The sequence below is a fragment of the Pogona vitticeps genome, chromosome 8, assembly GCF_051106095.1.
Source record: "Pogona vitticeps strain Pit_001003342236 chromosome 8, PviZW2.1, whole genome shotgun sequence".
NCBI classification, from domain to species: domain Eukaryota; kingdom Metazoa; phylum Chordata; class Lepidosauria; order Squamata; family Agamidae; genus Pogona; species Pogona vitticeps.
Genome location: NC_135790.1, coordinates 14,261,191 through 14,286,433, shown reverse-complemented (window position 1 = coordinate 14,286,433; position 25,243 = coordinate 14,261,191). Strand labels below are relative to the sequence as shown.

The 25,243-nt window shown below is 40.1% G+C and overlaps 1 protein-coding gene, 1 long non-coding RNA gene, 1 other non-coding gene and 1 pseudogene across 53 annotated transcripts in view; 2 read left to right on the top strand and 2 right to left on the bottom strand.

Annotated features, from left to right (window-relative positions):
- CAMK2B (calcium/calmodulin dependent protein kinase II beta) overlaps positions 1–25,243 on the bottom strand; it is a 289,277-nt gene that overhangs the window by 45,480 nt on the left and 218,554 nt on the right. For 26 of the 50 annotated variants that reach the window (XM_072979233.2, XM_020803578.3, XM_078379757.1 and 23 more), the window contains exons 13-15: positions 21,100–21,174; positions 3,860–3,900; positions 3,382–3,453 (exon numbers count right to left, since the gene is read on the bottom strand). In XM_072979233.2, the coding sequence (XP_072835334.2) occupies positions 3,382–3,453; positions 3,860–3,900; positions 21,100–21,174 (188 nt within the window). The remainder of the gene's footprint in view (positions 1–3,381; positions 3,454–3,859; positions 3,901–21,099; positions 21,175–25,243) is intronic. The other 24 variants (XM_078379756.1, XM_020803579.3, XM_078379759.1 and 21 more) reach the window with 7 other exon arrangements.
- The window catches only part of LOC144584193 (uncharacterized), a 46,740-nt gene continuing 26,208 nt past the window's right edge, over positions 4,712–25,243 (top strand). Inside the window, exon 1 of one of the 2 annotated variants that reach the window (XR_013538292.1) lies at positions 4,712–4,808. This is a non-coding gene — a long non-coding RNA (uncharacterized LOC144584193). The remainder of the gene's footprint in view (positions 4,809–25,243) is intronic. The other variant, XR_013538291.1, reaches the window with a different exon arrangement.
- LOC140701927 (U1 spliceosomal RNA) lies at positions 23,556–23,709 on the bottom strand (annotated as a pseudogene).
- Positions 24,175–24,339, top strand: LOC140701928 (U1 spliceosomal RNA). Its single transcript, XR_012080944.2, has one exon. It is a non-coding gene; the product is annotated as a U1 spliceosomal RNA (small nuclear RNA).

Here is a 25,243-nt window from a genome sequence, read left to right as displayed (position 1 = left end):
AGCACACAAACACAACCCAAAAACTATATAACTAACCAGTAGCCAGTATGGGAACACACCAGGCTGTAGAATAATTATACACTACTAAGGCAAATAGCCATTCCTCAGAGTCTATATAGTTACTTGAATTTTAACCAGTTGCTTCTCAAAAATGGGAGAATAAAAGACAATCTTTTGGTTGGGCATTAGATTGACTAAAATTTGGTTTAGCAAAATCTAAGATTATCTGACTCTGAAGTGATTGCTCAGGATGTAATTTCAAATAAGCAATCAGGCAAACCCCCAACCAAATTCATTTAGAAAAGATTTATCGTAACTGAAACTTTGTAAACAGAGAAGGAATTTCACTTATAAGCAATAGGCATAACAGTTTCTTTGAAGGAAACACCAGTGCTTACAAGTCAACTGAACTGATTTTAAGAGTACACAATTTCCATCCACACTGTGCAGCGTGAAGATACCAATAACCAAAATCAATTTATTTAGTAGGGCATTAAAACAATCTAGAGTATTTGTTTTGCTTTCTAAACAAATCATGTTCTGAAGAGAACATGTTAACCGGTGATCCCTGTGTGTAACTGGTGAGACCTAGGTGCACATGCATATCTGACTGAAAATGCTGAATAAAATTATCAAGCAACCCTATCTTTTCATTAGGTCAATAGTGCCTAGCCCATCACTCCCTTTTTCTTTACATAGAATCAGTAGTGCAACATTTACATAAACAAGATGTTGGAAGAAAATATTGTGAAACAAAATGCTTAGCATCACCCGTTTGGGGTTATGTATGACCACATAGTAAAGGAAATCAGGAAGGAAATGGGTAGATGCCACCATTGTATCCTTTAAATTCTTCTTTATTATTTGTACATGTCAACCTGACAGAATTGGGTAACTGCTTTTCTTCCACTTTAACTCTGAGTGAAAAAAAAAGGATAAGAACCTGGGAGAAACTATGAAAACTAATCTATAAGGGCAGAAATTCTGATTTTATGTTCTCTTAACAAATGTTCTGTTATTGTCTTGGTGGCCTTACACTTGTGTCTAGCAGCTGATATGCAATTAAGCCTTAACACATCTCACTAAAGTAGATTTCTTACAAACAGATGCTCTTGAGAGAATTTTTTTCTTTCTTTTAGCCATCCTCAACCTTTAAAAAATGATGTTTAAGTTAGCCTTTGTCTCACAGATAAAGAGGTGTTCTAAGAATTTCTGTTAGTTTTTCAAAAGTAAAACAGCTCTGCTGACCTTTAATCTGCCTTTAACAATCTATCAGACATTAAAAGAAGTCTGTTTCTGTCAGAGCTTTGCCTTTATATGGCTTATTTCGGAGTCAGAGGCAGCAGTCGAAAGAGCAGCCCTTTAAAATCATAGGAAAGTGGATTTGGAAGGGGCCGATAGGACAATCAAGTCCCGCCCTGCGCAGTCAATCCAATCCAATTCTAACATCCTTCTTGCACGGAGTATTACAGAGATAAGTATCCCCTCAGTACAGAATTTTGCACTTATCATTCTTTTGTTTTCAGCCCAGTGCTCAAGCCTTTCAAAATCTTTTTGAATTTTATTTCTTTCTTCCAAGATATTAACTATTCCACCCAATTTTCTATCATCTGCAAATTTGATAAGCATTCACTGCACCCCTTTATCCAAGTCATTAATAAAAATGTTGAAGAGTACCAGGCTCAGGACTGAGTGTTCTGTACCTCACTTGTTTCCTCTTCCCAGTTTGAGAAGGAGCCATTGATAAGCACTCTCTTGAGTGCGATTCCGTAACTAACCACTGTGTATTTACCTGATAGTTGTGCTACTCACTCCATACAAAGTTATCTTGCTAATCAGGCACTTTGTCAAAGGCTTTTGCTAAAGTCAAAATATATAATGCCTACACAGCATTCCCACCATCTACCAGAGTGGTTGCCTGATCTAAAAAGGAGATGAAAGTAGTCTGGCAGGATTTGTTCTTGACAAATCCATGTTGGCTTCTGGTTATTACTGCATTGTTTTCAAGGTGCATGCAGATTTACCACTTTTTAATCTGCTCCAGAATTTTCCCTGGGACTGAAATCTGGCTGAAATCTCCCCCCCCCCCCGTTCCTCCTTTCTGCCCTTCTGAAGATAGGGACAACATTTGCCCTCCACCAATCATCTGGCGCTTTACCCATCATCCATGATTTCAAGAAAATAATATAAAGTGGATCTGAGAATTCTTCAGCCAGTTCCTTCAACAGATCTAAATCTAGTTAATTGGGTCCTGGAGATTTGAACTTGTTTAAAGTAATAATTTATTTGTTGCCTATTTGTTCCCTCTCAGACTTAAACCCTGTCTCCTCCACTTGTAATTCACATTTGCCTGGAGGGTCTAGATGTGGCTTGACTGTAATTCTCATTAGCTGTCCCCAGGATAGGGCTGGATTATTTAGTAAAATCTCTCCTGGCTTATGACTGAATAACAGTCTCAGTGGACCTCAAAAACAACGTATGTGTATGCTTGAAAATATTTTTAATGGGGTTGGGTCAGTCATTTTCATAATATTCCAGACCTCAGTACTGCTGGTACTCTGATGATAAGATTTAGTCTTACTCATTTTTTAATGAATATTATTTACAACAATATTTGGGTCATGACTTGCCTGACACTTCAACTAGATCAGGATTGTGTGTGAAATGATTTCACTGCTGTACTTTATTTTGTAGAACATTCTGCTAATGAAACTTCTTGCCCTAGAAATATACCTTGTTCCAGCAACAACACTTGGTATACTAATGTGGTGAAGTTACATAGCAGCCCAGGTGTCAGGTGCTATGTGGGACTCTGACTCACTGTGTATAGCTAATGCAAATTAAAATGACTCTAAGACCAGCAGTAGGACAGCAACAGACCTTAGGACAAGTCTCTAGAACCCTTGGGAAAAGTGATTTTCACATGCTGTCATCCTACATTCTCAGGCCAGAGAAAGTATCTGCATCTTTCTTATGGTTGCTGCTCAGAAATTTCTTTGCCTTAATTCTTTTTCATATGCCTAGATTTCAGCAAGATATGCCCAGGCATTTAAAATCAGTTTTACATATGACTGCATACACTGCTGTCATTTAAAGACATTTAGTGCTAGGTAAACAAGACCAATTATGCTGGCACAACAAGAATACAAGAAATATCCCCCAATGGATCAACATTTCAAGAATAAAATAAAATAACACATGGTGTCACAGGACTATCATGTACGCTGGAGCAAGAAGTTGCAGAGAGGGTGTCACTGTAAATCATATAGTTCAACTGCAAGCCTTAAAGTAGGAATGACATTATCAAGGGAAACGACAAATCTCATTGTTTCCCCCATCTTTTATCACAAGTATTATATTAGAAGTATAAGAAAATCATACCAGTGCGGCTGGAGGAAGAGTCCCTTTTGGGCTTGTGACTCCTGCGCTGCCTTTGGTGCTGTTTGTTTGCGGCTGTAGAAGAGAAAAACACGTATACAAAAAAGAGAAGCCTTGGAAAAGGAAGCTACCTGAAGGGACTCCTTACAGGTGGGTCCACATTCCTAGTACCCAAACTCCTAGGAAAAGGTACAGAATCCCACAGTCTACATGAGAATTATATGCAGATTAAGTTGTGGTAGATGAAAAATTCTTTCCTCCTGAATAACCTTTTTCAGAAGACATACAAAAAGCCAACAACCATTAGAAGAATGTCCAGCATATGATAAAAGATAAAAGTTCTTCAATCTGTCAGATGCGACTACTCTATAAAATGAATTGTTTAACAACCATGGGTTAATAGATTTAGACAGACAAGATATGTGTGTAAAGAAAAGTATCGCTCCTGTTAATGTGGCACAAGCTCCAGAAGAAGACTTACCTTCACTCCGTCAGCTTTCTTGTTCAGTAAACTTTTAGCTGCTGCACAGGGAAAGAAAGAAGAGGCTTTAGTCGCTACTCCCTCAGTGTCCTGAGACATATCCTGTGCTGCCTGAATTGCCTCCTCCCTGCCCCCGCCCCTCATAAAAAGAAACACTCAGGTTCATTGATGCTGTTTCCTCATCAAACTGCTGAAAGAGAATTGAGAACAATGGGCAAATCCTGAACTCTATGAGTGTGGGCAGAGCTCCAACATATTCCTAAGCCAAAAGTTAAGGTACGGATAGTAAAATGCCACAGATGGGCAACCTCCCAAATGCAGGGAAGTCAAGAGTAGGATTTTAGTACTTCTGCACAGCAGAAATTGCTTCACTTGCCATCATTTCTTAAATTGTGAAAGGCTTGGACACATACTGGTTTGTCCAAGCTGTGCACGTTCAGCATATGGACAGGACACTGTGCTCAGCTTAACAAAGTGGCATTATAAATGAAGTGGGAAAACATCCTTTTGCATGAATAGATTCTTAAGACATTGTATCAACTTAGCCTCAGGAAGCCAATGTCCATGGTTTATTTACTCCATTCATTCTCGGTAATGTGCCTCCTTTCATGCTAATGATGGCCACTTTTCACCCATACCAAGCAGCTACATACTGGTTTAAAATTCACTAAAATCTATTCAGATGCTTTGCGAAAAGAGGGCAATATCCCTTGAACACAGTCTCAGGCAGCTGCTTTTCCATCCAATATGAGGGTTCCAATTTCCCTTGATATCCTTGGCAACAGTCACAAGCAATCCCTTTACTAGGATTTCCTAAGTCTTTAAAAATCAGCTGCAATTCAAACTGCTTTCTAAAAGCAGTCTGTGGAGCTCCCATTTAATAAGCACCTTGTCCTCAAGAAGAGGCTTAGAAGCTTGCTACTTGAGGTCCAAGAGGAGTCTCATCCTGGTAAGAGAGCCAATCTACCATTTCTGTGAAGCCATTGTATCGAACTATACTTCTCTTTCCATCATACCCTGATCTCACATCTTCTATATTCTAAATTTATTGTGAATCTTTTCCTATGCAACGTTGTAACTCTCAATTTATTTTCTTTTTTTAAAAAAGCAACAGCAGACTACAAATGAGGCCCTTATTAAGATATTGATACTGAGTAATCAACAATTAGGTATTTAAGTACCAAATATGTACTGCTGGCATGGTATTGGAAGGTACACAATTTGTCCACATAATAGAGACACCTCTGTAATTGTTGTCAGTTTCAACTTGGTCTTTTTTGTTTTCCTTTTTCTTTTTGTTGTTGGCTGAGGAGAGACCCAAGAATGATATGGCACAGAAGCTGAGGGACTGAAATGAAATGTATGGCAAGGCTGAGAAAGGGATAAGGAAGGAAGTCAACAGCAAGTGCAGTAAAGGTTAGGACTGAGAGAAACAGAAACAGGATGCCGATCACCTGGATCTTGTTTATGGAACTGAGGAAAACTTTTTTTAAAAAAAGATAAACAGGCCTCCTTAGCATAGAATAAAGTGTTTACAGTATTACGTTCTACAGTATTACGTACATATTCCACCTGAATTGCAATTTATACTTAATTCCAGCATGAAGACTCAACTGATATGCTGAGACAAGTACCAGCACCACTGAGAGAGCAAAATTACTCCATTTGCTTCCAGATTCTGTGGAACTCATAAATTAATTACCTCCCACATTAAATCCAATCACCACCATAGATAGGTATTATTAAGGGACAGAACCCAACAAAAAGTTTGCTTACCTTACAGAAATTTATAGAAGAGGAAAGGCGAGAGAGACAGGCAGGTAAGAAGAAGGATTTTGAGGAGGGATAGAGGGAAAGAGAGAAGAAAAGGGAAAAAAAGTGTTGAGACAGAAGGCAAGGCATCGAGGGCAGAGGCCCTGTTTGACACCAAGGAGAAGTGAAGCAGCAGCACCAGCACCACAAAAGCAGCATTACAGAGAACTTTGTTCACACACACAGGGAGACTATGATCCATACATACAGTCACCATATTAATGGAAGAATGGTAGCCCATGGGGTTGCTGCAGCCAAAACGGGGGGAATTTTCCATTATTTTTCCATAAGGAATTACCACAACCAAAGACTCCCACATTTTCTTTAACATGTGATCTGTTTCCACATCACCCAGCTTAATCATGGTCTGAAGCCTTTCTATTTCTTCCTGACATATTTATTTGCGACTAACATAGCCTACAAACCAGTGAATTTACCTTGGTAAAAGCAATGCTTCGCAGAGTAGATGGGTCACAAAGAGACAATGGTTACATGTTTTTGGGGGGCAACTCTTCTCAGTCTCAAACAAAATCAAGACAGCTTACTAAATCAAGAGCAGGTATTAATGACTGATTCTCCTCCCTAGATCTCCCTTCGCTTTTGTTTTAAATTTTATAAAAGCTCTGGCTACCTCTGGGGCAACAGTGATATGAACACCTATGACAGACCTGGGCAAAGTGCGGCCTGAGGGCCACATACGGCCCGCGAGCCGCTCCTGTCCGGCCCGCCAGACATCAAGACCATTTATAGCTTTTTGTCTAAAGTTCATCAGTTGCTTAACATACGACAAAAAACTTCTTTAGTATTTGTGAAGATTAACAAGTTTAAAATAAAAACAATCATAACATCACTGTCTCGTTTTATTTTTAAGTAAAGTTGGTTTGGTCCCCGAACACAGTTCAGATTTTTCATGTGGCCCCCTATAGAAATTAATTGCCCACCCCTGACCGATGAGCACTACAATAACATAGAATTCTATGATGAAAACTTCTCTATAGCCCTAGAATGTGAAACAATCTTATTACATATCACTAACTACCTCTTTCTGCACCTTTTAAACTAATAATCTCACTGTTACTGCCTTTATTCTATTCTAATGCTACCTGGATGTGCATCTTTTCATTTATAACTCAGATTCTATGACCAGTATCCTGTTCATGCTGGCATGACATAAAGTTATACCTGTGTAAATGTGCCAGACAATATGCATTACACTGTTGAGTTGCACAATTGATCATGTATTCCTGGCAATATGCCTGTGGAAGTTGAGTTGTGTATGCATAGTTACTAGAGATGGGGATATTCATATTCGTAAATATGAATATCCCCATCCCAGCTAGAACTAATGAAGGTCCGGCCCCCGAGACTGGCCTGTCCATTCACATGTCCCGGCACTGTGAAAGTCCTGCTCTTCCTGCCAATGGTGCAAGGAGCTCTGCTGTCTTCCTGCTCGGCTGGCCACTCAGCAGCTCTGTATGGAGATCCATCCTCTCACCTGGAGTGGCCAGCTGAGCAGGGAGACTGAGGAGCTTCTGGCAACATTGGTGGGAAGAGCGAGACGTCTGCAGTGCTGGGACGCATGAGTGGATGGGCCCGTCCCAGGGGTCAGACCCTCCTTAGATCAACCTGGGATGACGATACCCATATTCATTTACAAATACAAATATCCCATCTCTAAAAGGTACACAATAGGATTTTGCCTAATGTTATGTGCATTAAGTGCTGTCAAGCTGCATTTCGCTTGCAATGATCTTCACAGGATTTTTATGTGTGTGAAATGTGTAAGGAATGGTTTTACCAGTGCTACCCCAAGTGAGTTTACATGACTGAGCAGGGACTCCTGAGCTCTACTTCAACACATTATCCACAAGATCACATTCTTCTTATTACAGATATGAAATTCTGTAGTGAGGAAAATTTTGCAATAATGTATATGAAATAGTGTGCACGATATCTATCATTTACAGAGGGCTTTCCTGACCAAAGGTTAAAAGAGATTGATTAAAAATTACTGGTTTCTTGTATGGAATGCCCTCCCGACTGAGATTCGTCTGGCGCCGACGCTGATGACATTTCGGCGCTAGGTCAAAACCTTCCTGTTCCAAATGGCTTTTAACTGAAATAACATCAAATGTGGGTCTGATGGCAATTTTTAGAATATATATTTTAATTGCATTTTAATTATTTTGCCCTTTTATTTTGCCTTTTTATTGTATTTTAAATGCTGTAAGCCGCCCAGAGACCTTCGGGTAGTGTGGGCGGCATATAAGTTAAATAAATAAATAAAATAAATAATAAATAATGATTTTATGTTTGCAATAACTAAATCATATTAAGTTATGACTATAATTATTTTTTCCATTCTTGTTGCTATATGTTGTCAAGTCAGAACTAATTTTTAGCAACCCTAATAGGGTTTTCTAGGTAAGTGGGATATTTAAGGAATAGTTTTACCAGTTGCACACTCCCAGTGAATTTCTATGGCTGAGCAGGATTTTGAGTCATAGTCCCTCATTCTATCCACTATACATTACTAGGTATCCTATTTGAATTATTCCTTGATTGTCTTTCCAATCTCAGAGAATAGCTCTTGTGTTCAAAGTTGTCTAAGCTTAGTAATCATAACCTGTTTTTTCCACGGGCTTTGAGCTGATCAGGAATGTTATTTAAATTATACTCTAGACCTATGATGGTTTTACTGTTGTTCTTCAGCTTTACTCTAATTTTTAATATCAGTGTTCAAAACTTTAAAGCAACAAATGGAACACTTAAACATTACAGTACACTAGACTATGATATTTTGAACTAGACTAAGATATTTTCAGTCTGACAATTACAAAGTATTTCACTCTGAAAATCATAAAAATCAGAAGAAAAGTGTTACTCTAATATGGAGGTAACATATAGCATTAAAGGCTATAACGCAAAGTGTGATGGAATAACATCAACATAACCAACTTTCAAGTCTATACTCCAACTATAGATGAAGGGGAAAATAATAGAAAGTATTTATGCAAGTGTCCAGGAGAAAACTGATCACACATCAAAGCATTATGTGCTGATAATCATAGGTGATTGGAATGCAAAAGCATGAAACAAAGCAGAATGAAACATACCTAGAGAATTTAAATGAGGAAAACAACATATCAAATTCTTTGAAGTCAACAATTTGTTTGTTTGTTTAATATCCCAACCATTTAGACCATGTCTAGTCTGAGTGGCTTATAATAGCAAATATATGCTTCAGGCAAGCAAAGAGACAAATGTACACATGAGAATCACCAAATGTAAATAGAAAAATCAAGCAAAATTCATAATTGAAAATATAAGTAGATGGAGAAGCCAAAAAGAGCAGAAGCAAATTGTTAATATCAAAAATCAGAGTAAAGCTGAATCATAATGGCAAAATATTATTTACATAACATATCTGATAAATCTGAAGTCCCTATAAAAAGCAAATTTGCATTACTAAATTCAATTGTCCATGGACTGGAAGAACTGTAGATTGAAACCAAAGATGTTATAAGGGAAGAATGTAAAAAGACTATCCCATTGGCCAAAATAAAAGAAAGGTCTGGATGGATAACTGCTGAAACTCTTAGAATAGTTGACAGTCAAAAAGCAAAACTAACAAGTGATGAACATAGGATCAGAATTCTTAATGTAAGTTTTCATTGACTTCTATATAAATAAACAATAAACACTGTAAAAAAGTAAAAGAGAACCACCAAAAGAAGAAAAATAAGATATCTCTTTCATAATATCTAATAAATCAAAGGGAAATTTAAACCTAGATTAGTGATGCTGAAAGACCAACAGAAGAACATAATACCTGACCAGGATAAAATAAAGAGAAGATGGAAACTATATTCTGAAGAACTCTAGAGAAGAGATGCAAGGACAACAGATTTCGTTGAAGACAAATTGTGTTATGAGGAACCTGTGATTACTCAGAAAAAAATACATCACCAGGAGCAGATGAGATACCAAAAGTATGAAGGGCTGGAGGACAAGGTAAGTGTGAGTGTGCACTGCGGGCTGGGTTATAGCAGCAACAACAAACTTATTTAGAAGGATGACTGAAAAATTGTGTAAAAATATTAATAATTTAAGATATGCAGTGATACCATATTATTGGTGGAAAGCAACAATGACATGAAATGGCTCCTGATGAAGGTGGAAGAAGAAAGTCCAAAAGCAGAACTGTGGTTTAATTAAAATTTTGATTAAAAGTTACAGAAAACCAATAGAAGAACACTGTAACTTTAATGTTGACAATGAAGAAATTGAAATGGTAAAGATTTTGCAGATCTCAGTTCAATCATCAATTCCGATGGAGACTGCAGCCAAGAAATCAGAAGACAACTAATAGTTGGAAGTGCTGTTATGAAAGAACTAGAAAAGATGTGTCACTGGAGGCCAAGGAGAATATCATCCATAATATGACATTCCGAATTACTATGTATAGATGCAAAAGCTGGAGAGTAAAGAAAGCTGACAGGAAAAATTGGTTCCTTTGAAATGTGGTGTTGCAGAAATGCTATGGACAGACAGGGAAGAAGGGAGTGTTAAATCAAATGAAGCCTGAAGTCTCTCTAAAAGTAAAAAAAATGTCCAAACTGAAGCTATTGTATTTTGGGCACATCCCGGGAAGGCAAGACTCACTGGAAAAGTCATTAATACTGGAGAAATTTAGAGGAGCAGAAAAAGAGGAATTCCGAATATGAATGGAGTAACTTTATAAAGAAAGCCATGGCCTTAACTTTGCATGAGCTGAGCAGGGCCTTTGGAGGTCACTAATCCAAAGTACCTGTTTCCCTGAAAATAAGACAGGGTCTGGTATTAATTTTTGCTTCAAAAATGCATTAGGGCTTATTTTCAGAGGATGTTTTATTTTACAGTCATGTCATATTCTTCTGGTTGCTGCACAATGGTGGAGGGCGGGGTTTCACTTAACTGGGGCTTATTTTGGGGGTAGAGCTTATATTACGAGCATCCTGAAGAATCCTACTAGAGCTTATTTGCAGGTTAGGTCTTATTTTTGGAGAAGCAGGGTAGAAGAAATTTAATGGCACATAAGAACAAACTGGACCATATAAAGAATTTCAAAAGAAAATCCATTTATGTTTTATAGATTATAGCAAAGCCGTTTACTGTGTAAATCACAAAAAGCTATGGATTGTGCTAATATAAATGAGGTGATGGTGTTCCACAACATTTTATCATCCGGATGCGTAACGTGTTCACAGAACAAAAGGTTATTATTCGAATAGAATATGGAGAACAGAATAGTTTCCAATAGGCAAAGATGTCATATAGGAATATATTTTATCCCTTTATCTGTTCAATTTATATGTAGAACACACATAGAAAACTAGATAAGATTGAGATGAAGAAAGAGTGAATATTCATTGAAAAAACACAATTAATGTAAGAAACATATTGCTGGCAGAAAATAGCAACTACTGATGAGGGTGAAAGAAGGAAGTGGAAAAAGTGGACTACAGCTAAAGATTAAGATTACAAAAATCATGACTACAGAGCATCCATGGCTGAAAGGGGTCACACCACCTAAGGCCAGAGAAACCCTGACACTTTCCCAGTCCTGCAGCTGGCCGCCTGACAGGTTGCAGGTCCTGTGGGTCTATGAGTGGCTACAGCTGCGGAGAATGGGTTTGGCAGCAGAGTAGGAATGAGTGAAAGAATCAGTGAAAGAGTGGCTGAGGAGTTGGAGATGGAAGGATGATGGATAAGTGTGATAGTGAGAAGGATAAGGAACATCCACTGCTGCTGCTATTGTTGTTGTTTGCATACACACCTGAGGGACTTAAGGAGAGGGCGGGAGAAGAGAGAATGGGCAGCTGGCAGGTGGGTGCAGCCTCAAGGAGCAATCAAGGGAGTAATCTGCAAGAAAAGGGGGTGGCAAGTAGGGACGGTCCCTTTGTGTCTAAATGAAAGGCTTGAAACACAAAAAGCCTCATTTGTATCTAATTCAGGTTTGTTCAGGGTTTTTGTGGAAAGAAAGCCTCTAAAACAGTGGTCCCCAAACTTTTATGAACCGCGGAACGGTTGGGGGGCGGGGTCTGTGTGTGGAGACATCGGGGCACCCTCCGCACTCATGGGTCAGTGGGGAGCACTCATATGCATGCACATATGGGTGGGGCACACTTGTGGATGGGCGGGGATGCTCTTCTGCATGCGCAGATGGGCGGGGTATCCTCTTCTGCATGCACAGATGGGCGGGGCACCTGTGTGTGCAGGTGGACATGCGTGGGGGAGTGCATGTGGGGGGCGGGAAATCTGACTCCGTGGCCTGGTCCTGCCAAGGCCACGGACCGGTAGGGGCCGCGGACCAGTGGTTGGGGACCCCTGCTCTAAAGCATAAACAATTTTGTTTTTGAAAGGGGCTGGAGAGAGTCTAGAACCTACTGAGGCATGCTTTTTGCTTCATTCATTTCTTGTGGGTTTACTGTATGCTAAGCTCCTGATGCCTTTAAACCTGACTTACTGCCTTTCTCTTTGTCTGCTGTATCTCCATCTTGGATCCTTTCTTTTGCATTTTTTTCTTGATTTAAGGTGGGGATTCTGATTTCCAATTCTTTGGATTATTTTTTTGCTGCTGTCAAGCAGCCTGCCTGATCTGTTTGTCTTTGGCCTTATTTTTTAAATCTCCTCCCACATGTATTAGAGGTTCCCCCTCTTGTGATTTTTTAAAAATTCTTCCCTTTCTTTCATTATTTTTACTGTTCCATGGCCAGTCTGATGGATGGACTCAAACAGAAAAGAAGAAAATGCATGAAGTTGTATGGGGAGAAAAATCTATCCATATTCTAGTACTTTTCATTTGGGGGGAAGAGGCTTTCTGCCTTTATTTCCTTGATTGCTTTTCTTGACTTGTGAAAAGGTGGGCTGTTTTTTGTCTTTTTTATTTCTCCTGTGTGGTTTGGTACTTTTCAAATTGTTATTTGGTTCATCTACATTGCATTTACTGTATTTTCTTAAGTGTGAACATTTTGATGGGGTTTTTCTTGGGGTCTTACATTTAGGCTGGGTGGATAGGGGGCGGCCTCTGTGACTGCATCAGTGTGTCAATGGTTAGGCCTCATCTTGAGAATTGTGTCCAGTTTTGGATAGTGTACTTTAAGAAGGATGCCATCAAACTGGAGGAATTTCAGGGGAGGGCAACAAGAATGATCAGGGGACTGGAAACCAAGCTCTGTAAGGAAAGATGGAAAGAGCTGTGCACGTTAGTTCTGGGAAAAGAAGGTTGAGGGGATAGCACTCTTTAAATGTTTAAAAGATATTCATAGAGAGGAGGGGCAGGGTCTGTTCTCAATCATCGCAGAGTGCATGACTTATAATAATGGGCTCTAGTTACAAGAAGCCAGATTTTGATTGAATATCAAGAAAAATGTCCTAAGTATTAGAGTATTATAACAACGGAACTAATTACCTTGGGAGGTGGTAAGTGCTCTAACACTGGAAGCATTCAGGAGAAAATCAGACAACGATCTGCTAGATAGACTTTATTCTGAATGCCTGCATTGAACAGGAGGTTGAAGTTGAATTTGATGACCTAATACACTCTTTCCAATTCCATTATTCTCTGATGCTATAAGTCGAGGTGGGAGGAGCTGTGTTGTTAGGGGGAAGAAATTTGTTGTTTTCTTGATATTCCTCCATCTGAGGTATTTATCTTGCTCGCTCGCTCCCCCCCACCTTTCTACTTGAAAAAGACCCAGGATGGCTTACAACAATGAAATACAATATTTAAAGTTGAAAACAATGAGTATGTAACTGTGGTTATTCAATCAAGTATAAACTCTGAGGGTGAATTTAACAATACATGTAGATAGTCTGAAAAGAAAGCTTCCGTTTCTTCCACTTGAAAAGGCTGTTTACTGCTTCAAATTCCCAATCCATCTATAGATATATCACCAAATTAATATTTAGAACAGGTACAGTTACTCCTGCAGTAGTGCAGTACCACAGTCCACTGGGCTGGGGAGTATCTAAAACTGAGGCCATCTGACCTGGTCTTGACTCCACCAGCAGTTTGGCTGACTGGGTGGGGAGCAGTGCTGCGTGTTCTTCCTCTGCCATTCAGTTTGACCCAATAATATCAGAAGAAGTTTCCAGGGTGCTGGCTATGCAGGCTTACTGCCTCTTTGCTTGTCTCTTGCCCTGCATGGCTAATAAAAGTTGCCAGTGGGGCAGGCTATGGTGGACTGGGTCATGAATATTGTGAATTCCTCAGTAAGGGAGGGATTCCTTCCATCATGAGTAAAGTAAACTATCATCTGTTTGTTGTTGTTTAGTCATTTAGTTGTGTCTGACTCTTCGTGACCCCATGGACCAGAGCACGCCAGGCCCTCCTGTCTTCCACTGCCTCCCGGAGTTTGGTGAAATTCATGTTGGTCGCTTTGATGACACTGTCCAACCATCTCATCCTCTGTCGTCCTCTTCTCTTGCCTTCACACTTTCCTAACATCAGCGTCTTTTCCAGGGAGTCTTCTCTTTTCATGAGGTGGCCGAAGTATTGGAGCCTCAGCGTCAGGATCTGTCCTTCCAGTGAGCACTCAGGGTTGATCATCTAAGCCATTACTAAATATTCACAATTGGTGATGGACATTCTTAGAACTTTCAACCGATTACCAACAAACCTTTTATGGGCAAGGTGACTGAGTGGGGCACGGCTAAGTAAGCAGCTCCAGACATTGCTGGAGGAGAACTGCCTTGACCCATTTGAATCTGGATTCAGGCTGTAGCAGGGTACCAAGATGGCACTGGTCATGCTGCATTATGACTTAAGGGAGGCTGACAGAAGAGGATCTACCCTGCTGGTTCTTTTTGATCTCTCAGCAACTTTTGAGATTGTCAACCACTATATCCTCCTGGACAGGCTCTCAAGAGATTGGAATCAGAGGTCTAGCACTGAGTTGACCGTGCTAGAGAGTCCAGCTTGGGATGAGTTGTTAGCTCGATGGACCTTCAATTGTGGGATTGTCAATATCCCCAATGCTGCTTAACATCTATGTTAAGCCCTTGGTCTTCATTGGTTACCCACTGTGTCCTGCATCAGGATCAAGGGTTTGCTGCTTGTGTATAAAGCCCTCCACTATTTGGAATTACACTAGTTGTCAGAGCATCTCTCCCCAATGTCATCTGCCTAATTCACCAGATTCTCCCAGTAATAATAATAAATAAATAACAGTGCTGTCATCAGGATGTTTCCCCTAGAGAGGACTGAATGGCACCTTACAGTGCCAAATGAAACCTTTTTTCATTCTGCAAGACTTTGTAGGAACTGGTTGATGCATTTAGATATATACACTATTTTATTCATGTTCCTGAGTTTAGTTTGCATGTTATTACACAGTGCTATTTGTTTTATTGTGCAATTATCAGACTTGCCTCTTCATTAGTTCATTGGTCGAATCATCGAAAAATGGAGATGGCAGGGCTAGTGAGTCCAACCCCCTGCTCAATGCAGGAATCCAAATCAAAATATATCTAACAGATTATTGTCTAATTTTCTCTTGAATGCCTCCAGTGCAAAAATACTCACTACCTCCTGAGATAACTGGTTCCATTGTCATACTACTTTGATAATTAGAGAGTTTTTCCTAAAATTCAACTGAAATCTGGCTTCTTGTAACTTGAGACCATTATTATGTGTCCTGTACTTTGGGATGATAGAGAACAGATCCTGTACCTCCTCTGTACGACAACCTTTCAAGTATTTGAAAAGTGCTATCATATTTCCCCTCAGTCTTCTTTTCTCGAGGATAAACAGGCCCAGTTCTTTCAGTCTCTTCTCACACGGCTCGTTTTTCAGTCCCTTGAACATCCATGTTGCCCTCCTCTAAACCTATTTTAGTTTGTTGGCATTGTTCCAAGTATGATTTTCAGAAATGGACACAGTACTCAAGATGAGGCATAGCCTAACCTAACCAGTGCCACATAAAGGACAACTAGTACTTCATGGGATTTGGAGATTATATTTCAGTTAATGCAGCCTTTGCTTTTTTTGCAGCTACATTGCCCTCTTTGGTTAATATTCAGCTTGTGGTCTACAGTTCCAAGATCCTTCTTGCATGTAGTATTACTGTACATGTAACTGTGCATTTGGTTTTTCCCTTAGGTGTAGAACTTCGCCCTTATCCCTGTTAATTTTCATTCTGTTGTTTTCAGCCTAGTGCTGAAAACCTTTTAAAATCTTTTTGAATTTTGTTTCTGTCTCCCCGAGTGTTTTTGTCTCATCCACAAATCTGATAAGCACTCTTTGCACCCCCTCTTATGTGTTATTAATAAAAATGTTGAAGAGCACTAGGGTCATGGTACTTCACTTGTTACTGCCTCCCAGTTTGAGAAGGAACCATTGATAATCACCATCTGAGTACGATTCTGTAACCTACTGTGTATCCACCTGACCATTTTTCCATTCAGTCCACACTTAGTTAGCTTACTAATCATGAGGCACTTTGTGAAATGCTTTGTAGAAGTCAAGATATATTATGTCTACAGCATTCCTACCATCTACCAGGGAAGTTACCTGATCAAAAACGAGATAAGATTAATCTGGCAGGATTTCCTTTTGACAAACCTGTGCTAGCTATAGTTATTATTCCAGTAATTATTGGATTGTTTTCAAGGTGCTTGTAGAGTGACTACTTTATAATCTGCTGTAGAATTTTCCCTGGGATCGATATCAGGTTGACTGGTCAGTAGTTCTTAGGTTCCTCCTTTTTGAAGATAGGGACACAATTAGACCTCCTTCAGTTATCCTGCATTTCACCCATCATCTATGATTTCAAGAAAGTAATAGACAGTGGTTCTGAGAGTTCTTCAGCCAGTTCCTTTAATCTATCTTATATTTTAATTTTTCAATGTGCATGTTGCACAGAGAACTCTGGTTACTGAATGGTTTTGCAATGTAAAAAAATAAAATAACACAATTAACCTTTAACTCACCATAAATTTAAGATAGTATATGTGCAGTTTTCTTCTGTTTGCAAAACTTTTGCTGTCATTGAGCTATATACATCATCTCAACCAATTTATCTGAATAAAAAGACAGCTACCTTTAAAAAGCAATGTTCAGAGAAATTTACTCAAAGGCAAACCCCATAAAGTTCAGTAGGTAGTCTTCCAAGCACATAGAGTGGACATGATGTATAATGCACTTCAACAATTATGGACGATGCCAGTTGTGGGAAGCTAGTATATAGGACTGAATCACACAGGTGATTTTGAAGCTGGACAGTAAACAAAGGGTGGAAAAATTCCTTTTTGGACTACACCTGCAGGAATTCCCCAGTGATTACAATGGCTGGAGGATTCTGGGAGCTGCAGTCAAGAAATATAACTTTACCAAATGTTGCTAATAAAAATTTGAATTTCTAATGCCACTAATTCACAAATTAAACCAGGATTTACCAAAAGTTTGCAAAAAATTATAAAGTGCAAGTATGTTAAGTTAGAGGAGAAATGTTTCCAGGTAACAACAGTCTGCATTTCACTGATATTCTTGGTGGATTAAGTGAAAGAGATGCAATTTACTGCTTTTGTCAAAATTCCAATCATCTTTCAAAACTATTTTTAGGTTTTAGTTTCATTCACTTGGAATCCATTCTTGATAACTCACATTTTAATTTTATTTTCTGTACGCCTTTACTTCCATGTCATTTGCCTTGCCATTTTATAGCCAAGATGTACAAATCTGGATTTCATAACTCTTTAGCTGACATAATTTATTAGATGCTATGGGTGAAATACATTATCCAGAATCATGGTGCAACTTTCAAAAACTCAGCCTTCACAAGACACATCACAAGATACATCAAGGTGGAATCTATTGCTTCAAGGATCTGATGCTCTGGTATAATTTCTCATTTGCGTCTTCATTTCATTGCATTCATACTGAAATTCTTAGAAGTGTTTTTTTACAGTGGCATTAATACTGACTAGATTAGCTCAGATTAGTCACATCACTGCTGCCTACCATGCAGATCACTTTTCCCACATGCAGTGCCAATATGAGCAGAGACATAAGCAGAAGCCCTCGTCCATCTTTTCAGGAAAAATTTGACTGGACAAAGTCCTGAAGCATGCATTTGGATTACACAACATTCATGCATCATTTAGTACATTCAACCTGCAGGCAAAGTGGGGTGCAGACAGGGCAAATGACTAGGACGAGCAAAGAGCCAACATCTACTTGAGAGTTGGCATGAAAAAAGGCATTGAGGGGACCCTTGTCTGCATAGCCTGAGAATTGTCTATGTTAACTGGATATGTAGGGGACATATTCTAACCACTATATCCTTGCCACTGAAGTCAATCAGGGTATGCTATCTGAAGTCTTTAAATGCATTACTCCCACAGCATATGAGCGACAAGCACCTGTTGATGATTTCTGATTTTACAAACCTCATTTCATCCATCTTTTTAGCATCCAGCTTACTATTAGTGCCATTTACAAATGGGCTACTGAAGCTCATATGCAATGATTGTCCAGGGCCAAGTAAAAAAATGTATGGCTAAGTTAAAGGCCCACAACCAGATGGAGCCAGATAAAATCAAAAGTATAACCATATAATTGAGGATATGAACTTTTACTCAATGAGATCAGGATTACAAAAAGTAAACATAGTGAGGGCACAACTATTTTCTTCTTCTTCCACAGTTAAATAAAACACTGGAACCACACTCCTGATGCATAATTGATCTTACAGCAGAAGTGAACAAATTCATTTTAGTAGCTATACCAGGGTGATCAAACTGATAGGAAACACAAATTAATTAGGCAAGAATCCTGTTTATTCGATCCAACCATGCAACAGCCTTTTTGCACAAGTGGATTAAATTTTTCTGAGCTAGCAGTAAGTAGCAACACCTCATTTTCTGAGTCTAAGCTATGATGTTTCACATGAGTGGAAATCAAAGTGCAGTGTGATGCCCTGCAACCTCTCCATGATATTAAAACAAGTAATCGATGGACAAAATCTTGTTATATAACCTTCCACTGGTACAACCCAAATCTGGTGATGGAAGCAACTTAAGTAATTAAAAGCTGTGTATTCCCCCTCCTTTAAGGTTCCAAGGCTTCCTAGAGTTTCCTTCTGCCCTGGGGATGCCTACGGGGGCCTTGGGATGGGGTGGGTTGAAGCCTTTAATTAAAAAAAAATCACTATATCAGGAATGGGCAACAGCCATGTGACAGAGATTTTTCCTATTATTCCTAGGGGAAAGGGGAGCCCTAGGCAGTCTCAGAACCCAAAATGGGGGCGGGCGGGCTTTTAATTACTTTAAAAGAAATGCTCCCCCCCATCTGGGTTACGCCACACAAAGTCATAGCAATAAGATTTTCCTCAATAGGTCAGTCTATGAGATTCCTGCTTAAGCCTCCATTTTATGTGTGGAAAAAGAAGGAACACTCTTGGGGAATCCTGTCCTATTTCAATAGGGAAAAAAATATGATTCTCTTTACCTTACTGGTGACTGAATGTAAGCCTTGAAAAGTAAAACCACGAAACAGAGACTGACTCTGTAGTGGTGCAAAAAAAAAAACATCTTTATGACTCAGCTCACGAACACAAGCACACACTACTGTTAGTAAGAGAATTACACCTACATGATATGCTCAAATAAACAGTACTCTATAGGGAAAACAACTTAATTTTTCTCAGTGAGAAAACAAGTAACAACTTCACGAGAGCTGCTTTAAAGAATACATACATCTTTCTCTTTGTTCCCAATCAGAGTACGTTCCCAATCAAAATAAAAGGCCAGGGAGCAAAGAATGTAATATTTCAGCTTTCCTTTGAGAAATATCAAAGGCAATTTGCCTTGCTTGTTAAAGCAGCACCCAGAGCATTGTCATGATGAATGGGTTGAAACCCTACAGGGCTGCTACACTGCTGACAATCAAATAACTCCAGAACAGCTCTTTTGCCCACTGGAAGGGAACATTGCCATGCTGTGAATATTTTTACATAGCCAAGAATGTAACCACTAACAAACAATTACAGCTTATGGGGCTAGTGCATTTCCAAAACTTTTATGCTAAAGTCCCCATTCCATCCTGACATCATCTTTATCTCAAGCAACTTTTTATGGAATGCCAATCACCCCACCAACATTAATCTGGAGACATTTCATTTCTGTATAATTATGACCAATGTCCCCCAACCACTTATCAAAACAGTTTAGGAAATTCTTGCAGTTGTAGTCCAAAACCCTAATTTTTTTCAAGCCCTATGTATCACCTGGCAATCAGAAAGCATAAAAAAATAAAAGTTCACTGCAGAGTCTTCTGCACTATGCAGAACTTTCTAGGATCACCTCTCATTTTCTGATGGCACCTGCTAGGTGAGAACCATGTTCAGTTCTCCCTGGTGTGGCTTTTGGGCTGCCCAACAACTTCCCAAATGATTTTGCTTCCTTAGTTACTAAGGAACCATTACTGACCAGATCCAAAGTACAGCATAACCACTTTCAACATGGCACTTGCCTCTCCTATTCAGGACATAAAACCTTCCCTTGGGAGCCTTTGTTGTGTCTGAAGACTTTCTGGACTGACCTCTCATTTCTTGATGGATGAAGGTGATTGTCCAACAAGAAGTGCACACAACTCTCTTGAAGCCACTTTTGCATTTTGCTTCCTGTCTTGTTTGGCACCTGGCTTGTCAACTGTGGGTTTTTTTAAAGCATAAGAGTAAATTGTGGCACTTTAGTGTTGTCATTGTATGCTGTGAAGACAATTTGACTTATGGCAACCTGTTTCAGGGTTTTTGAGGTACAGATTACTCAGAAATTGTTTACCATCCCCTTCTTCTGGGGGCACCCTGGAACTGTGCAGCTTGCCCAAGGCTACACAGACTAGCTCTTCTAAGATGCACGGGGGGGGGGACTGAACTCCCAACGTCTGCCTCCACAGCCAGGAATTTAGCCCAATAAGCTATCCAGCCAGCTTTAGAGTACGTATGGAGATGCCATTTTTGAAAGATGTGCCATAATGCTTCCCCACTGAAAGCTATACCACCCAAACATAAATCTTGCCTTTCTTCCATTAAAAATCTGCCCTGTTTTCCTCACTTTATACTCTAAGCTAAAATTATTGCTCCATTTTAGCAATAACTGGTCTTAATCGTAGGAACCCTTATTGATTATTTTCCTATAATGCTTTCATGATAGTGTTTCCAACTAACAACCTGATAGAACAAGCGGGAACTGCCATACCACTGGAAGGCAAGACAGTTATTTTCAGAGGTAGCCTATCTGTATTTGACCTTGCTTTTTTAAAGAAGTTGCCCTGGATTTTCAAACAGGGTGGGATGAGGTGCTTATGGTGAATAACACATCATGCACTCAGACTCCAAAGTGAAAAGGGGGAAGTGAGGAAGGTCTCTTCTGAACACATCTACCTTGCTCCACCAACCCAATGGTGGCACCGGAGGCTGCTGCAGACATTGTGGCAGGAGCGGTGGTCTGTCTGCCCACTGTTAGCACCACGTAGGGAAACAAAGAAATAAAGGACAGCAAATAGGGAAAGGGATGGGGTAAGAATTACAGGAAAACAGAGAGAGACAGAGACAGAGAAAGTGAGGGAAAGAAAGAAGGGGAAAGAAAGGAGACAAAGGAAGCAGAAAAGATTAGAGTTAAAGTTGAGATGAAGAGGCATGACTATTGGTAGCAAACGTGCATTCACCAGTACACATTCCATGGATCCTTGCCATCTGATGAAGTGTCATTCCTAAACATATCCTTTCTCTTTTCTGGGAACCCCTCCCAGTGCAATATTAGGATGGGACAATATAATCAGGTCACAAGATCAAGAGTTCTGTAGATCTTAGAAGATTCCCTTAATGCTACTGGGTTTTACATCCTAAGATGGAGCACAAAAGTGTGCAAATTTCACCAGAACTAATCTTATGCCAGTGATTGTAGCAGGGATATAAGATGCATAGAACAATAAAGAAAAACATTCGTATTTGAGACTGCTAGAAATATATCAAGTATTATGTAGCATGAGAAATATGTGAGCCACATACCATTTCTGCAGTGGTTTCTAGTGTTTCTTTAGAACATCAAGGCATCATGGTAACATGATTTATTAATCATACAATTTTTAAATTGTCTTTGAGTTTTCTTTTATTCTGTTTATCAAGGTTCATGATTGAGGAATCATTTTGTAAATGCCACATCGACCTTACTTCACCAAGTTTGGAGGCCTCTGAATTAGTTAGGATTACCCTGTAATCATGTGACTGCAGAGATCCTCACAGAATTTGGCAACTGTGTCACAGAACTATTCAGGGGCAAAAAGAAGTTGGTTGGAGAAGGAAGGGACATGGTACCTATCACCTGTTTTCCAGCTGGGAGGATCAGGCAGGCATTAAGATCCAATGGCTTCCCCAGCTAAAATTCCAGGAGATTCAGTCAATCCCTGTAGCTAGCAATGGGCCTGCAGTGGAACAAAAAGGCTTTGAATTCTTTTAGCCACATATCACACCTTCTTTCAAAACCAGTTGGCCATCTTGGCTTCTTCTTCTCCAAAATGTCACTGCTTCTCAGTCACTTTTGCCTACTGATACTCACTTTATGTCCAGAAATTACAAACTGTCCCGAAAGGATTTTATGGCTTGAATTAAATACAGTGGTGCCTCGCAAGACAATTTTAATTCATTCCATGGAAATTTGTTCCATGGAAATCGCTGTCTTGTGAAAACATCATCTTGTGAAACCCAGTTCTCCATTGGAATGCATTGAAATCCATTTAATGCATTCCAATTGGGAAAAAAAATCACTGTCTTGCAAAAATTGTCCATAGAAAACATCATCTTGCAAAGCACAGTTCCCCATACCACACTGGGGAAAAGTAATCCCCTCACCTGCACTGCCTTTGGAAATTCAATGGGTCTCAGATAGCCTCCCCCCTCTTTCTCTCTCCAGCAACAAAGAAAGAAGATAAAAGGAATCAAAGCAGCCCCCGGCTCCTGATAATGATGACTCCTTTTACCCTTATCCTTTACCACATAGGAGAAAAAGAGAGAGAATGCAATAAAAGATATCACCAGGACTTACTGCCTTTGCAATAGGTCCTGATGAAGAGAAAGAGAGGTGAAAAGGAATCTAGAAAAAACCAGGGAAATCAAAACTGGACTACTGCAATGTGCTATATGTGGGGCAGCCTTTGAAGACGGTCCGACAACTGCAACTGGCACGGAACCGGGCTGCGCGGCTGGTAAGTGGTGCCGCCGCATGGACTCATATCACGCCGGTTCTGAAAAATTTGCACTGGCTGCCGGTTGCTGCTCGGGCCCAATTCAAAGTGCTTACTTTGACATGTAAAGCCCTAAATGGCTTAGGACCTGGTTATCTAAAGGACCGCCTTCTTCTATATGAGCCTGCCTGTCTTCTAAGATCAGGCCAGGAGGCCCTTCTGAAGGTGCCATCCCTGAAAGAGGTGAGGGGGATGGCATGTCGAAATAGGGCCTTCTTGGCTGTTGCCCCCCAACTTTGAAATGCCCTCCCTATAGAGATCCGCCTGGCTCCAACACTCTTGGCTTTTCGGCGCCAGGCAAAGACCTTTCTGTTTAGCCAGCATTTTAATTAAATACTATTCCCTAGCTGGCCACATGAGCAGCAGGACTTATTAATTTTAATGTTTTAAGAATTATTTTAATATATATTTATATTGTCTTTTAAAATGTTTTTAATGTTTTTAAGTTTTAATGTTGTACGCTGCCCAGAAGCCACTGGTAATGGTGCAGCTAAAAAATATTGTAAGTAAATAAGTAAGTAAGTAAGTAAGTAAGTAAGTAAGTAAGTAAGTAAGTAAGTAAGTAAGTAAGTAAGTAAATAAATAAATAAATAAATAAAAGTGCAACCGCCCATTAATACAAATTGTGCAACTGAGTTCCCCACATTTGGGGAAATCACAGGGATCAGCAGCACACCCAAAGTGCAATGGATGAGCCTCCCCCTGGGAAAACCACTTTTATGACATGGCATTTCCCCTGCAAGGTATGAGTTGGAATGGCTCTTGCATGTCCTACCCCCTTCTGTCCCCTGACCCTCCAAGTCATGGTGACCCCCTGACTGCACCTCCCACTCAGTACAGTACATATGCTGATACCTTATGCTAATACCTGTGCACTAGAGCAGTGGTCCCCAACCTTGGCCCCCCAGATGTTCTTGAACTTCAACTCCCAGAAATCCTGGCCAACAGAGGTGGTGGTGAAGGCTTCTGGGAGTTGCAGTCCAATAATATCTGGAGGCCCAAGGTTGGGGACCACAGCACTAGAGGATTGTGGGAGGAACACACAGCCCCTGATGGGGGTCCCACAGGGCACCCCAAAACACTGAGGAGCTCTCTTGGCCTCTGGCAGGACTGGGGCTGTGCAGCCCTGTACTGAGTGGGAGGTGCAGTCAGGGGGTCACCATGACTTGGGGGGGTCAGGGGACAGAAGGGGGTAGGACATGCAAGGGCCATTCCAACTCATACCTTGTAGGGGAAATACCATGTTGTAAAAATGGTTTTCCCAGGGAGAGGCTCATCCATTGCACTTTGGGTGTGCTGTTGATCTGTGATTTCCCCAAATGTGGGGAACTCAACTACATAATTTGTGTTAATGGGGGCATTATGTTTGTGATTTCTCTGGTTTTTTTTAACAATCTCTTTACCCTTTGGTTCCTATCTGTTTTCACCATCCTCTACCATTTACATTTGCAGCCATAACCCCATTGGTGATGCTTTGCAAGATGTTTTTTTCCCCCATTGAAACACATTAATTACATAAGACCTACTTTTTTATCCCAAAAAAGTGGGGGAGAAAGTGTATGCTGCTGTTTGTCTAGTAGGCAGACCCTGGAAAGCCAGCAGCATGCACTTTCTCCCCCACTTTTTTGGGATAAAAAAGTAGGTGTTATGTAATTAATGTGTTTCAATTGGGGGGGGGAAATTGTCTTGTGAGGCAAGGACCCAAACACTGTCCAGCAAAAATTGCCCATAGGAACAATCGTTTTGTGAAGCACAACACTGCTCAAAAAAGTCATGGTCTAACGAACTCCTTGTTTTGCGAAGCAATCGTCTAGCGAGGCACCACTGTAAATTCCACTTTCATTATTGGTGCTTACATAATATACTTTTATACATAATGTTAGGAAATGTTTGCAGCACCCTCTTGCGTGAAGATCAAGGGTTTCCCAGCTGCAGAATATGGATTATGCCATTGCTATCAATTCATGGGGCCTTGATTAGCCCATGAACAGTGATGGGAAAGAAAGTCCTGTAGGTGAGTGAGGAAGGAGGAACAGTGTGAGTGGGTAGGTTCTTGCTTGAGGAATCTACTCAGCCATCTTAAAACCTCTGTCTCCCAAACTGCAGACACTTTTGTTTACTTCTCTAGCGTCAGAAAGTAGCTCACTTCACCTGCAACAAAAGCACTTTATTCATTGAAGGCGTCTATGATGGTTATGAATAAAAAAGGAAACACCAAGAGTGTGCACATGAGGGAATACACATAGTACCTGCGCACTCCAAGGTAAAATCACCTAGAAGAGTTA